General features: G+C 29.8%; 1 protein-coding gene across 2 annotated transcripts in view; it reads right to left on the bottom strand.

Annotated features, from left to right (window-relative positions):
• Positions 1-14846, bottom strand: part of LOC110032188 (protein BONZAI 1-like) — a 35603-nt gene that overhangs the window by 2853 nt on the left and 17904 nt on the right. The window contains exons 13-15 of one of the 2 annotated variants that reach the window (XM_020735730.1): positions 12919-13083; positions 12740-12853; positions 12217-12313 (exon numbers count right to left, since the gene is read on the bottom strand). In XM_020735730.1, coding sequence (XP_020591389.1) covers positions 12217-12313; positions 12740-12853; positions 12919-13083 — 376 coding nt within the window. Of the gene's footprint in view, positions 1-12216; positions 12314-12739; positions 12854-12918; positions 13084-14846 lie in introns of those variants that run through there. The other variant, XR_002294826.1, reaches the window with a different exon arrangement.

Genomic DNA, 14846 nt, shown 5'->3' with positions numbered 1-14846 from the left:
ATCATGCATAGCATTTGGACTCTTTCACTCTCTTGGGTTGAAATTCTTTGAAAACTAGATAAATCCATGTAGGTCCCGTTTGACAACCATAGTAGAAAAATCACTTGGAGGAATTTAGGATTTATTGAACCAATTCAAGGAAGTCATTTCAAACCTGGTACAAAACTTATCTTACTTAGCATTAATCTATTCTTTTGAAATTAAGATTTTAGACACTTTCAAAAACCTCAAAAACTTTCATCATTGTGAACTAAACCTAGGATTAGTAAACTAGTATTTCAACTTATTTGAGAATTGGTTCGTTGCTTGTTCTATCAATACACAAACTCATAATCTGAATACTACTTAATCAATATGTATACTTGTATAATTAATGTATGTGCTTTATCGCACCATGAATCAAGTTTTTGGCTTTGTTGTTGGTAAATGACGTTAATGTTTCAAATTAGAAGAATATTCATTGAAATCTTGAGGTTTAGATTTGAAAACAATAGTGCCTTCACCTTTGTTTTGCATTTTTTGTGTGTTTATATTTCCGTGTATTGCTAATTAAAATTAAAAAAGCCCGAGAATATTTTGAATTGTGTTTTAGTTCTTTTTGCACTTATTTGTTTAATTGTGATTTTTTATACTTTTGTTTTGTAAATTTTCATAACTTGTTAGTTTAAGCTCACTAATTAGTCCCAGGTTATATACGTAGAACTAAACTTGCTAAACTAGTATCGTTTAACCTTGAAATGGAAAAAAGTGCTAAAAAAACATTGAAAACTTACAAAATTCAGAAAACCTTTCAGAGCAATGGCAAAATACCGTGAAGAAAATGACCAGCCTAGACCACTTAGTGATTTTATTAATCTATCAATATATGAAATTCATCTTATTATTAATAACAATAACATTGAAACCAATACCTTTAAACTGAACCCTGTTATTATTCAGATGATCCAAAATAATCAATTTGAAGGTTCGCCAATAGAAGACCCATATTTACATTTAGCCAGTTTCTTAAAATAATGTGCGTCATTTAGATATAATGGTATCTCAAACAATGTAGTTAAACATATATTGTTTTCATTTTCCCTTAGACATAATTCTAAGATGTGGCTTGACGTCTTAGCAACAGAGTCTATCACCACTTGAATGACTTAACATAAAAATTTCTAGTAAAATATTTCTCACAATCTAAAAATGTTGAGCTTAGAAATAATATTGTCTATTTAACCCAGATGGATAATGAGTCAATATATGAAATTTGAGAGAGATGTAAGGAACTTCTTAGGAAATATCTAAATCATGTACTACCTGATTGACTAATTTTACAAACGTTTACGACGGGTTAGTGGAATTGTGGAGGTTAAATGCTGTAGGAGGAGGGTCGTTAATGTCAAAACTATTTTAGGAGGCTTATACATTTATTGAGTAAATGATCATTAATAATTTTCAATGGCCTTCAGAGAGAGTCAAACCTAAAAAGAGGTCAATATACATGCGCAAGATGTGTTATCCATTCTAACTTCGCAGGTAACAACAACATCTAAGAAGTTAGATAATTTGAAGTTAGATAAATTAGGCTTGAATTTTGCACCAGAATCACTAGCAATCGAGGAGAATGTTTATGGAAAATTATTGGATCCTAGTGTTGCAATTCTGAAGTCATTGAATGCTATAAATAATAGATCTAATAACACATATTCAAACACCTATAATCCTAGTAGGAGGATTCACCAAAATTTTATTTGAAACAATAACCAAAATGTAAAAAATCAACAATGAGGTAGTAACCAACAGAACTCTTTAGGCAACTGGAATAATAAGAAAAATAATCTTAACCTGAGATCGACTTATCCACATGGATTCACTTCAAATAATCAATTTAACAAAAAGAAATTATCATTAGAAGTAGTGTTGCAAATGAAAAATAAGATACAGAGTCATGTTGTAGTCATTAGAAATATTATAAAATAATTAGCGAATTTAGCTAACTCAGTGAGTCATATATCTCAAGAGACGCTAGCAAACAACACTGAAATGACTCCTAAAAACCAAGGTGCAGAACAATGCAAAACCGCAAAATTTAAGAGTGGATAGTTAGAAGAGGTGAACATTGAGATAACTAGATTAAAAGAACATGATACTGAAAAATTGTTGAGAAAGAAGACCTAACTATTAAAAAATTATGAAAAGACAATCACTTTTCTCCAAAATATTATAAAAATAAAAATTAGATCAACAAATTGCTCAATCCCTAGATAATTCTAGAAGCTCACTATTAACGTTCTATTTGTAGAAACTCCTGAACAAATTTCAGGTTACATGAAATTTATAAAAGAATTTTTAATTAAAAAATATAGATTCCCAGATTTTGTAACTATGACATTAACTGAAGAGTGTAACAGTATAATTCAAAAAAAACTCCCACAAAAATTAAAATATTCGTGTAGTTCTACCAATTTTTATACTATAGAAGACCAATTAAAAGAAAATATATTATGTGACTTAGGAGCTAGTATAATTTAATATATTTTTTTTCAATAATTGAGAAATAAAGGAGACTACTGTGGCCCTTCAGTTAGCTCCCCGCTCATTGACATATCTTAGAGAGGTTATTGATTAAATCATAGTGAAGACAGATAAATTCATCTTTACCGCTGGTTTTATTATTTTGAATATAGAAAAAGATGTTTAAATTCCAATTACTTGTGGAAAACTATTTCTTGTTAAAACAACAAATATTAATTTATAAAAAGAAGGGTTAACTATAAGAGCACAAATCAAAAAATTACTTTTAGATTTATAATTCAATTCAACTCTACATATCCTCCTAAAGATTGTTGTTGAATTGAGATTGATAAATTGTAAGAAATACTGAGTAAGAGTTTAGAGAAGAAATTAAATAATAAAAAAGATTCAAATTTGGGATTGCAGTATGATGACTTAAGAGATTCTCCACGAAAACAAAATTATTGAGAGATTGATTAAGAACTATTGAAAAAATAATTTGATCTGGACAAAAACCTTAGGCATGATTTAACATTGTCAGGTTGGGGACAAAACTAAACGATATTTGGGAGACAATCCAAACGTTATCTTGTGATGTGTTTGTATGTTTATTTTATTTAATGATGTACGTATGTTTTGGTCAAGCTAATGATAATAAACTAAACGCTTCTTAGAAGGCAACACAAGTGTTATCTTGTAGTATTTGCTAGTGTGTTTATTTATTTTATTGTTAAATGTGTGTTCGTATTTGTTTATTTTCTTTGATTACACTCAGATGTACTTGTTACTGCTTTGTGATGTGGATTTTATTCATGTTTATGTTATTTCTTTTCAATTGGACTCAAATGTGATTGTTACAATGTAGTGATGAGATTCGTTATCTAGTATCTATTGTTATCAATGTTATGTGATTTCTTTTCATGTTAGTATTTCTCTATTATGATGTGTTATTTATTTCCCAGCAGTTATCATGTTAGGTGACTTTACTTTTTCATGTGATTGTTTGATGAGTTTTATTTTTTGTTATTACTTATTCGTCATAATATGGTTACTTGTTAACTAGAATTCATTGTAATTTAATAATATGTAAAAAATAAAAACTAAAAGTGCACAAATAATCATTAAGAGTTGAATTAAATATTAATCCCCTAATAAAAAACATCTTGCTATAATTAATATGTCTTTTATATCATGATTCTTAAACACTTAGACTAATTAACTACATAAAAAAATTAATTCATCAAATATATAAAATTTAATAACTATTAATTTAAATAATTTATTTAAAATTAGAATCTTTTGAACTATTCTATTTTGAATAAAATTAGGACGTGATTGAGCAATTTGATTTAGAAAAGAATTAGTTTTCAAAATTATTAAAAGAAAAGAGTTTAACTAGATATAATAATCCATTGTAAAAGAAAGCAAAAAGAAATGAAAATCAAAAGGAAAAAAACATGAAAGAAAATGTTAAAGATTTTAGGACAAAAACTTATGAGCCTTTGAGGAGAAACTTAAGGTTAAATTATAAATCTAAATTTGATATCAATAATCATTTATAAAAATTAAAGAATCAAAATCTTCCTTAATAGAAAACTGGATTAATATATTTAAAAATAGAATAGCTAATTAAAATTATTTGATTAATGAGTACAATTGAATTATATGTTTATTAAAATTAAAATTATTTTTGTCATATTTACATAGTGATTTTCAAGGACAATTATGTTAAAGAATATTAATATATGTAGGGATAGGTAATAATAATAATTCAATCCTAAAATGTTATTTGTGTACTGTGATTTATCTATTGACTTTATTGTTAAAGAACAATGTAATCCAAAGGCAAAATCTACTACGAATTTTAAAAAGTCTAATTTTAGGCATCGAATTACTTTAGGGCAAGTAACATTTAAGTTTGGAGAAATTTAATTCATATAAAATTTATTGATATATTCATGTATTTCTTTCATACCATTTATGTATGATTTTTATGTTTTTTTGGGGTATATATAGAGTTATTTCCAGTATACAAGAAAAATTCAAGACATGGAGCATAAAATAAGCTAAATCAGCAAGCAAGCGGCCCGACGTCAATGACTAGTGCCCCAACACATGGAGCAAGGCCTATACGTGTGAAAATTCATAGATGGCATTCTGAGCTCGGAGCCAAGTGCCTCAACACTAAAAGATAAAAGATAGAGAGCAAGGCCCCTCAATTCCAAAAGGCAAGCGTTGTCGAGCCTAGGGTCGGCGTCGCCGCATCCCAGAGGCCAGCATTGTCACACATGATGTCCTAATTTGACGAATCATATCACAAAACGCAGCGCTTGTTCCCAGCGATGTCGTGCCCATAGCCAAAGCCCTGGTGTCACCTAGCCGAAGCTCCTTACCAAATTTAAGACGGGGCATCCAATTAACATAAAAAAGGAAGCGGAGAATGATCTCTCACTATCCCCCACATCATTTACACTCGCGAGAAGTCTCTAAGGAAGAGAAGAAGAAACTTAGAGGACAAGTTTGGGAGATCACTTGTTGCAGTGTTTGAGTATTTTTCATTTCATTATGCGTGAGTGTAAGAGAAAATTGTAATTAACAGAGGAAAAGATTTAGATTTTGGGTGGTGATCAAGGCTTGGAAATAAGTGATACCAAATTTTTATTCCTTTACTTTGTATCTAGTTTGATTTCTTTTAATGCAAAACGTGTTTTCTTTCAAAATCACGCATAACACTTAAAACACTTTCAGGGTTGAAATTCTTTGAACACTAGAGGAAACCACGTTATAGATTTAAAACTTTTATGTGATTTCAAATTGTTATTTTAACCTTACAAACTTAATTTACATTCAAACTTGTCAATTATATAATTGAAACTACTTATAATCAAAGACTGTCGGAAGAAGGCTAGCACCACGATTAGGTTAAAACACAAGAGTTTAGTGGAATAAGAATATTATAAGAAGATTCTTACAAAGTAAAAGAGGAAAGTGGATGCATGGGAATTCTTGCATGTTAGAGAAACTTAACTATAATATGAGATTCCAATTTTTGTTATATCATGGAAAATAATAAGAAGTGATATTTGACAACTATAGTAGAAAATTTTGTTGAATCTAGAATTCATTGAACAAATTCAAGGGAGTCATTTCAAACCTAGTAAAAATTTATCTCACTTAACATCATTATTTTTTTTTTTAAATTTGAATTTTAAACACTTTCAAAAACCTCAAAAATTTTCATCATTTTGAAGTAAACATAGGATTAGTATAGACTAATATTTTGACATGTTTGAAAATTGACTTGTTTCACATGAGATCAATACATAAACTCATAATCTGAGTACTACTTAATCAATATGTATACTTGCGTGATTAATGTGTGTGCTTCAATACACTATGGATCAAATCTCCAATTAGAAAGATAGTATCAATATCCACTTGATGTAATCTAAGTCATAATGAACTACAAATACCTTAAAAAATTTTAATGAGTCATTTTCCAATAAGGGAAAAAGCATCTTAATATTCAACACCATCCTTCTGAGTAAATTGTATGATATTGCCATTTCAGTCATGTTTGGTCTTAAAGAATCGCATTCAACTTTATTCGAACCTTCAGATAATTCAATAAGATCCTAAATTTTATTGTGATGCATTGATTCAACTCTTCATTCATAACAACCAACCACTTAATAGAATTAATACATTCAATGGCTTGTGAAAATGAAACCGGATATTTGCAATTTCTAAAGTCAAATTCTGACACTTCTAGATAAACCACTTAATCATTTGAGATAACATATTTTATTGTTCGTTGAGAACATTTTAATTTTACTCGTGATTCATCAGTCACAAATCATTGGTGATAACTTCATTAAGAGATGTTTGATAGTTCATTATTCTTCTTGTAAATTTCAAACTATTCAACACAAGTAGAAATAAATTTGGAAGTAACGAACAAAAGAATTTTCAGACTAATTACTTAAATTTTCACATGATGACGTTCTACACTACAACCGATTTCGTCATTTTTAATGAACCTAGTATTTTCAGTTTCAATAATTTTTGTACTATAGCTAGAACAAGAGAACATATTAATCCCTTTAATTTTTTGAATAACTAATAAAAAATATACAAGTCGTTATAGATTCAATTTTTTTTTCATGTGGATTATAAAATCTTGCTTTTATTGAATAACCCCAAATATAGTTTTCTTTCTGTCCATAGTTCAAAATGAATCTTTAGAGCTACCTTATTGAAAACTGTATTTAATAAATACATAGCGGTTTTTAAAGCATTCATCAATAATAATAAATTTAAAGAAGAATAACTCAATATACTTCTAACCATATCCATTAAAGTGTTGTCTTTCTACAACACCATTTTGTTCAGGTGTGACTCACATTATGTATTGAACATGTCATGGTCTTAGGAATTTAGCAAATAGGCCAGAACATATCTATTGAGTGAGTTGAGTGAATTAAATAATTTAAAAATAAATAATAATTTTTCTTGAAAATAATATTATTTTGCGGTTTATTATCACTACAAATATTTGTCACATTAATAGAGTTTATGAAAATTCAACAAAGATAAAATAGCACTTAAGGGTTGTGCTTAGAAGTGACATGATGCTAGTCAAAATAAATAAAGATGCAAAAAAATAAAGCTTAGAGCCTAGGAGCTAGATTTGTAGTGCCTCAATTCAGGAATCCAAGATCCCATCGTCGAAGTGTTGATTCATGGTTCCGCAATACTAGAAGATGAAAAGAAAATATATACAAGACAGAGAACTTGGCACATTAGCACCTCATGTTGGAGCTCTTGAGAGCTAGGACAAAAAATTAGCCCAAAAACAAAAAAACAAAAAACAAAAAGCTTAGTCCTTGGCATAGAAGTTTAACGCCATGACATATAACATGTGAAAGTAAGCCAAAAATCAAAGCGTGCAGTGCCTCGGCTCTGTCATATTAACATTGCGATGCGACAACCCGATAGATTCAATGTTGAAGTAGTTTTAGAGCCAGTTGAGGGAGTTAAGAAGTTATGTTAATTACATAGGCGGGATCCTAGGCTGATTGTAGAGAGGAAACTTTGCTGTGAGCAAAGGGGAATTATTGAGTGTGTGTAGTGAGGATAGTCCACTTAGAGTGTGTAAGAATGAGAAATAAGGAGAGCAACTGAGAGCACGAGAAGATAGTTCAAGGATAAAATTTATAATCAATATGTGAATCTATCTTTCAAATATTGTAGTCAATTTATAATTTTTGAAGTAATAAATCCTACTTTATTCGTTCTTCTGTTCAAAATCAGAGTTAATTTATTTAAAAAATCTAGAATTGTGATTACAAGCATACTTCTTATGTGAAATCTTTGGTTTGCCTGAATTGCATGTAAGAAACTATTTAAATTGCTTCAAACTTCATTGAGTTTATCTAGTGGCCACAAGTTTATCTCAAAATTAGTGTCATAAATTGAAATTGAAACAATTATAGAAGAATTAGTAATAATTTGACGGGTTTTTTATAAGATAGAAATATACATATTCAAGGGTACGAAATCATTAGAGAACAAATATTAAAACAATTGATTTTCTCAATTCATATAGGCATATAATGAATTATAAAAAATTATATGAATTGAGAAAATATCAATTAAGTTTTCTAATTATAGCAAGATATTAGAAAATAAAATAGTTCTTGATTTACAATGTACAATTTTTAAATTAAAGAATTGCAGAAATATAGTACAAGTCATTCACAAATTCAGGGTGTTATCAATCCCATTATTAGGTTTGATTTAATCAAAATTTAGTTAACGTTCTTCATCATTTGAATTGTTTAATAAAAATTAAGGTAATAAAATTAGTATCTAATTTATAATTAATTTCAATTGTGATTTTCCTGAGAACAATACTCCATTCACTCTTATATTACATGTACAGCACGTGCACTTGCGTGCACTATTATTTGGTAAGTATTATCTAGATTTATCATACCTTCTATAATACTTCACCAACTCTATCGACTGTAATAATTTTCACTTTTTATCTAATTATTTTTCAACCTCATTAATAAATACATCTAAAGTATCTACAACAACTATAACAACAGGACTTTAACCCAGTAGGCCGACTAGAATCATTTTTCTCCATTGTGTCCTATTGAGAGAACATCTAAAGTATCTGTTGTTTGAAAGTTTTCATATAATAATAGGCATATTCATGAAAAATCATTAAAAAAGGTAATAAAATATTTTTCTTCACCAAAAGATGAAACATTAAAAATTCACAAATATCAGTAATAATTTTCAAAAAGCTGTGTTCTAATGGCTAGTTTTTTAATATTGTTCCTTAATACAATCCACACAAATGTCACAATCAAGAAAATCTAAATAAAAAAAATCATTTATCACTATTATTTGTATTTTTTTTTTATTTATATATATCCCAAACATTTATGCCTCAAATAAGCAAATCTTTCATTTATTAACCATTGTTTATTCTAATACTATGACGTAAGGTTAATAGAGTTTCAACAAACAAAATATCAAGCTTTAATATATATATATATATAAAGCCTCATAGATAATGTTATAGATGTATCAAGTTTAAACAATGAAATTAATTTTTTAAAAAATAGAAGGTAAATAAAGAGTTTGGAAAAGATCGAAATTATATCCAGTTTCTAAAATCAAACAATACGTTCTAATAGCTTCAACTAGAGCTTTGATTCAATTTTCGAAGAAGAAAAAATTTTTCATTTTATGATTTGGGTCATAAAGAATCCCTACATCACGTTTGAAACATAAATAGTACAACCAAATTAATCTATCAAATATTATAATAAAAGTTGGACAAATTTGAATTAAAACATAAAAAAGCACAGGCTTACCTTTATTTTCAAACCAAGCTTTATGTTCTCAGAAATCTTCCTAATAGTATCTATATTTGTGACATATATAATATATATTATCATTTTATTTTTTTTTGGATTTGGAGAGATGACACAGTAGCCTTTAAGTGTACTTATTGGTCTTTACATTATTTTTCCTCATTTCATTTTAGCTTCAAACTAACCCATAAAATTAATTGAGTGAATTCCTCATTTCTTAAGTCTTTGTTTCTCCTTGAATAAGCATACTTTGCAATTCAATCACATGCCATTTATCTTTTATAATATTATAGTTTATTTGGAATGGACATTCAAGAGACTAAACTTATAATAAATTGCATTAGGAAACTTTCACTTTTATTCCAAAGGTATTTAATGTTGCTGCAATATTTGTCATTCAATGATATGGCCATCCATGATAAGTGAACCATCAATCTTAATAGTGATCAAAATATCTATTAGTCTCCCAATAAGTGACTTATTAGAGGAGACAAATCTTGCACAAACTTCATAAAATCATCAGCACTATCAATTTTTAGAATTTATGGTTTAATATCATCAATTACAGTAGTTCACATAATCATGATGCTAAATTTGTTGGATATTTTCCAAGCATTATGGAAAGATTTTCAAAATCCAAAATATCTAAATTGAACTTAATTTGTTCACTCCATTCAGTAAAACTAAGCCCATTAAACTTGATAATGGACGAAGTTTGTGAATGAAGAGCAATAGTAGACACTGAAAAAAATAAATATAGAATACTCATATACATGAATATGTTGAACTGTAAACTCAAATACATAATACAGATTGAAATGACTTCTAAAAAATCACTCGATGCATATTAGAGTTCTTTTTCAGGTGATACTACAATATATGATAATAAAATATCATTGATGCTAAATTTAAAATTCATATAATTGTTAATTATATATGCTTCAATTAAATATGTCTGGTATACTCACATATATTAAACATATCTAATCAGTTATATTAATTAATCAAAATCATGCCCATGATAACAAAATTAACTAATCAACCTTTGGGCGATCCTTAAATATTTTATAACTAATGAAACTCAAATTACCAATGATAATAATCATTAAACTTCATTAATAACATCATATACTTATGAGTAATTAAATATTATTTAACTTGACAATTATGAAAACTTTTTATTCAGCCACTTTGGTGATCAACGAAAAATACTTGATATATATGACAAATTAAATAATGACGATATTCATTATTTCAATTAAATAAAATATATAAAAGAAAATGGCTATGATGTATATAAAGTTTCTTATACTAATTCATCTAAATGTAACGATCATTCTCTTAAATTTTTACATATACAGATAATTAATCAAAATAATATTCAAAACACACAATATCAGTATTTGTGTTTATTTTGATTAGATGGTGCTCTCGTAGTTACTGGGATACTCAGTGCCATAAAATTTAATTGTAGCAAAATGATGAATAAAATACCATTTTTTCATAACAAAAGTGCAAACTATCCATGCAGTTACATAAAATCTCAAATAGGTACTTTGATTTGATGTAAAACTAATATAATATTGAATAACAAAAACAAATGAAAGTATTTTCAATAATTGAAAAGTTGATGAGAACGGCAAACCACCATAGGGTAAATCTTATAGTCAATCTGTTTAAGAAAAACACAAAATAATCTTTGATGAAACTTCACAAGTTTTGAAAATTGGGCTCTAATACCACATGTAAGAAAATTCTCACATTCATAAAAAACTTTATAATTATGCAACATTAAATTATATGCATGAACACATAAACCTGAATATTTGAACAAGATGATTGATGCAAAATTTTAAATAGAAAATAAACATAATTTTCATGATGATATTCTATGAAATTTTGTGAAAATTATGGTTTCTCTCACTTATTTATTTTCTTAAAAGGAGAGAAAATTAAAACTCAATATGTATAGAGAGGGCCACTAATTACTTGGGCAATATTTGATCCAGCGGCCCATAAATTTTTGATAGTCACTCACTTTTGACCAATAAAATTTGGACTAATCAAATATTAAATTATTAAACATTAGTTAATAATACATGGGTCATTTAAAAAAATAATGTCAAAACATTACTTCTAGCAATAACATTATACGTTAGAAATGATATACAATATCCAATAGTACAAGAGGTTAAATAAATTTTGGCACCTATGGTCACCTGATTACTTCAATGGTCATATGCTTACAAAATTTTTTGCTTAACATTTCCATAAAAAAAAAAGTATCGGCATGTGTTAGCCTGGAGGGTCACATCTAACTAATTTAACATCATTTTTTTTAGTTTTTTAAGAAGTCTAATTTAACATCCTTTTTAATAGTTATTACATCATCAAGGTTATAAATTTCATTTTGTTTTGGTTTCATAATTAATTTTCAAAATTGTATTAAACTTGGGATGATACAAAGAAAATAACTGTTGTAAGGTTTAGATAGCATGAGAATATATTGGTGACTTTTAATATGTGAAGTCTTCCATTGGACATGGAATTAGATGCATTAATTGATATTACATAGAGCATATAGTCATTCTCCGCATAATAAGAGAAAATCCCAACTGAGAATCTTCTTCTTCCAGGAGAATAATGGTTCGTCCTCTCTCAATTTTAATTTGTCTGACCCTTCATTAGCAAAGTTTACTAGCAATTAGACTCACAATATGTGATTGTTTACTAATCAACAAGATCAAGAGAGGGCAAAGTAAAAAATGCTGTAAATATTAGTTAAGATGCAGAATCTATAACTTTATGAGAAAGATCCACATACTCTGAACGTCCCTCATCGGAACGAACTGTACAATATCTCGTGTTGCCACTTGTCCAGTTGTACTTACAAGTCTCTCTCCTTTGTCTGCATCCAAGATCTACATAACAGTTCCAGAAACTTAGTAACTGAAAGATAAATTAGTCTAGCACTTATACTTGGTTCCGATGCATAGACATGAAAAAAAAATCCTAAAATGATGAGTATGAATCTTGAAAAGCATTCAAAAGTAAATAACTTAAGTGATTTAAATATATCACACAAAATTTTTATTTATTTACATATTAATATCTAAATCACATGTAAACATATACACAAAAAATTTGTATTTCAATTGAGTTAATGAAGAGATTAAGGTGTTTATAAATGAATATAAAAATTAAGATGCTAGATATATAAATACATACGAATGCTGTGTTATGTATGTAAATGCCCCTAACAAAAAAATGCAGAATGAAAAAACTGAATTTACTTCATGATGTTTGCACTTAAAGACATTCAAATATGCCGTGATGCAAGTGCGCACCTCCATTTCTTTGAAATCAGCGCCACCAACTCCAACGATAAGAATTGAAAGAGGCAGATCGGATGCTTTCACTAATGCATCTTTAGTTTCTTGAAGATCTGTTATCACCCCATCCTAGTGAAGGGTACATTCAGCTTAGAGATATTCGCCAACCATGAAGAGAGTAATTTGTTTATTACCGTAATTATCAGCAAGACAAAATACTTCTGCAAGTTGTTTGCCAGTGACTGGCCAGCTAATGCTGCAGCAGTGTTAATAACAGGTCCGAAAAGGGTAGGTCCAGCCAAGGATACATTATGAAGTGCACTTGCATAAGCTGCCATTATTCCTTGAACGCCTTCAACCTGCAATTAGCATTCATTAGTTAAGAGTAGCACCTTTTTTTTTTGGAAGAATTACATATATACTGCTTAATTCCCAAGAAATTACATATCTTACACCTAAACTTACATTTATATATATTTATCTATCTATCTATATATATATATATATATATATATTATGAAAAAGCCCAAGGGCTGATATATTAAAGATAAAAATACAGATAGGTTTGTATGGGTGGGCCTAAACACCCAATCCACACGGTACAACACACACCAAAAAATATAAAAGATGGATACATATAGAAATAAAAAAAACTTAAAAACCACCCGGGCGCTGAAAAAGTGTGGGTCATCCCAATCTAGTCTTGCCTCTGGCTCTAGTTCTCGGTAGGGATTCAGCTAGCAGATTGGTAAGGTGTTGACCACTACCCGTAGTAACAAAAGTATCATCCATAAGACTCCTGAGCTCTAGTAAATCTCCATTCTTCTTCTTCCTCCTAGAAGTGTAAACATATCATTCCTCCTCCAAAGAATTCGTCTGATTGAGTAGAGCTGAAGCAGAAGGATTACGAACAATAAAGAAGGATTACCAACCAATAGGTTCACAATAGGTTCTACAATATGTGAAGTATGAGTTGCCACTACACCGGATAATTCTTGAAGAAGTGGAGCTGCGAGACTCTCCTGATTAGGTGTCAGCATCGCATTACTCGCAGTAACAGTAACAGCAGTGTCATGGGGGGGTTCTCAGGTGCAACAGACACCTCTTGTCTGATAATATCCTCCTCAGGTGGAACTAAAATGTCCACAGCAGTGGGGTTAGACCCATCCTTGTCCACTTGAACATTAGATTTCAAATTAGGATGAAATTTATGACATTTAGCAAGAATATGACCAAACATCTTACAGTGGGTACAATATGAATGCCGATTGGGGGCCAATACCCATTATGGGTTGTGCCCAGTCAGACTTCAGTAACATCAAATAAAGTAATATCCCTTTCCACAAGTATTTTGGCCACCGAGGGTCTGGTTGAGTTGAAAGTAGGCAAATCTAGTTTCAAAGGATCCCCAAAGATGACTCCAATAGAGTAGAGAACCTGATGGTGAAAAAAATGCAGCTTGAGACCAGGTAAACTAAACCATACCAGTACAGTGGGAGTTTCATGAATTGGGCGAAATTAGGAGACCACTTGAGTAACTTCATTGATTTGCCTTCGATATTAAGATATTTCTTGGAGAAAATTCTGGTGTAGTCTTCAGTCACTGTTAGTTGAATCAACACATGTCTCATATCCATGAGTCTCACTTTCCACTTGCCTACTAGCTTAAGATCATCAATACTCTTTCTGATAATATCCATAGGAGGGTGTCCCCACTGAAATTTTCCAATAAGAGCAAACTTAAATTTTTCCATCGGGGTAGAAATTTCTGATTCAGAGAAAAAGATTGTTGTTTTTCCACCTTTCCTATTTCCATTCTTAATAAAAGGACAATAATCTGTGCCCTCACGAGATTCCTTATAACTTGAGAGAAATCCCACTGCGAACTCCACCTGAGGGTTACCCACCACGTGGGCAAAGAAGACTTTGTCCGGCTCAACCAAACAAGGAGGCGCCATCAAAGCAAGGAGAGCAGTCGGCTTTGAGCTACAGCGAAGTTTGGCAGGAACAGTGAACTCTGTCGCGCGAGTCGACGAAGACGACGAACGCATCGAGCAGAGAATCGAACGCGTCGAGCGGCTCTGTCAGAGCGAACACATCGTCGTCACGCAGACGAGCGCGA

This window comes from Phalaenopsis equestris, unplaced genomic scaffold, assembly GCF_001263595.1.
Source record: "Phalaenopsis equestris unplaced genomic scaffold, ASM126359v1 Scaffold000884, whole genome shotgun sequence".
Lineage (NCBI taxonomy): Eukaryota > Viridiplantae > Streptophyta > Magnoliopsida > Asparagales > Orchidaceae > Phalaenopsis > Phalaenopsis equestris.
Note: the sequence above shows the minus strand (reverse complement) of the source record. Positions and strands in the feature narration are given on the sequence as shown.